Source organism: Aplysia californica, unplaced genomic scaffold (genome assembly GCF_000002075.1).
Source record: "Aplysia californica isolate F4 #8 unplaced genomic scaffold, AplCal3.0 scaffold00249, whole genome shotgun sequence".
NCBI classification, from domain to species: Eukaryota; Metazoa; Mollusca; class Gastropoda; order Aplysiida; family Aplysiidae; genus Aplysia; species Aplysia californica.
The window spans coordinates 848,421-849,865 of NW_004797519.1; the positions used below are offsets into that span (position 1 = coordinate 848,421).

Here is a 1,445-nt window from a genome sequence, read left to right on the forward strand (position 1 = left end):
AACTAAAAAAGAGGATAATAGAAACTAAAAAAAAAAGAAGTAGGGAGTAAGTGGTGGGTGCGATGTAGGGACCCCTCATTGTGACAAAAATGAATGACCGAAAAAACAAACGGACAAACAAACGAATGAACAAACAAACAAACAAACAAACAAGCAAAAGAAAAAAAGCAACAAACGAGATTTTTAAAAACAAGCCCCCACCAGTGTTGTTACTTTTGTATTGTAAGGCCTATATTATTGTTGCTGGCCTCGCTTTGGTGCCGATGGCCTGATGGAAAGATTTAAACTAAATAGAGTCTAAATTGTCTAATACGGCCATCAATTTTCGAAGAGAAAAATGACCGTCTTAGACAGGTCGTGTCTTTCTTGCAGAGAGTCATTTTAATGTAAAAAATATGTACCGGTAACAAAGGAAAGGTGAAGTGGCTGTTTGTACAGGTGATTGTCTTAAGCTGGTGGCTGTTAGAGCTAGGTTTGACAGTGCAGTACATGTATCACAAAGGCAACTTACATTTCGGGGGTGAGATCTTTCCGCTTTGACTTTGAACGTGGTGACCTCCTGTCACGATTGGCTGATTTAGTCACGTGATTCTTTCGATAACTGAAGATTTCTGTCTTGTTCCCGTTTCCCGCTCCATAGGCATGCGTCGCCGGTTTATCAGAACAAGTAAAGTTGGCTGGAGAGGAGATATTCGATCCATAGCCTAGAATTGAAGGTCCAAACAGCGCCCTGTAGCAAGGGTTGTGGCAGTACGGGGCTCCTTTGTGCTGGAACAATGGCGAGACACGAACGTGGTTTGATAAGGAAACGACATAAATACAAGCATAGAGGGATATGTGAGGCATCGTGGTGAAATCATCGCTCGTCAAAATAATGAAATCGAAGTAAACGGCATTTTCCTGCCTATATATGCCAATTTCTTTTTCTCGAATTTTTGTGGTGGGCTTTTTTGGGCGCAGCTCAACACATTAATTTTATGTCTGTTTAAAAACACATTTCTGTAGGGATTTTTACTGAAAAACGTAGATTAAAATTAAAGACACAAAAAGTATAAATGTTCATTTCCGAGGGACTTTCAAGCGACGGAAGTTTCCAAACTTTGGCGGCCTTTTTTCTCGATAATTTTAGCACTAAACCAGATGACCCACACCTTCTTCAATCGGAGATATCTCAACTTCTGTTCAAGATAGATGGGTTGGTGTTTTTTCATCGAATGCATGGCAAATGAACAAAGATGATAACATCGACTCCATATACCAAAATATTGACGAGCACCTGATTCAGCCGCGTCGTGACACATATTATTATGATGAAGAAAGAAATAAAAATCAGACTTGTCACACGACACTCATAACGCTGGTGATAATTCAGAACAATATACCAACGATATGATCACACACACACACACACACACACACACACACACACACACACACACACACAC

The 1,445-nt window shown here is 40.1% G+C and overlaps 1 protein-coding gene across 1 annotated transcript in view; it reads right to left on the reverse strand.

Annotated features, from left to right (window-relative positions):
* LOC101859711 (ras association domain-containing protein 2) overlaps window positions 1–768 on the reverse strand; it is a gene marked incomplete at its 5' end in the record, with an annotated part of 22,316 nt that extends 21,548 nt beyond the window's left edge. Inside the window, 1 exon segment of the mRNA XM_013083696.2 lies at window positions 512–768. Coding sequence (XP_012939150.1) covers window positions 512–768 — 257 coding nt within the window.
* Between the last annotated feature and the right edge of the window lie 677 nt (window positions 769–1,445).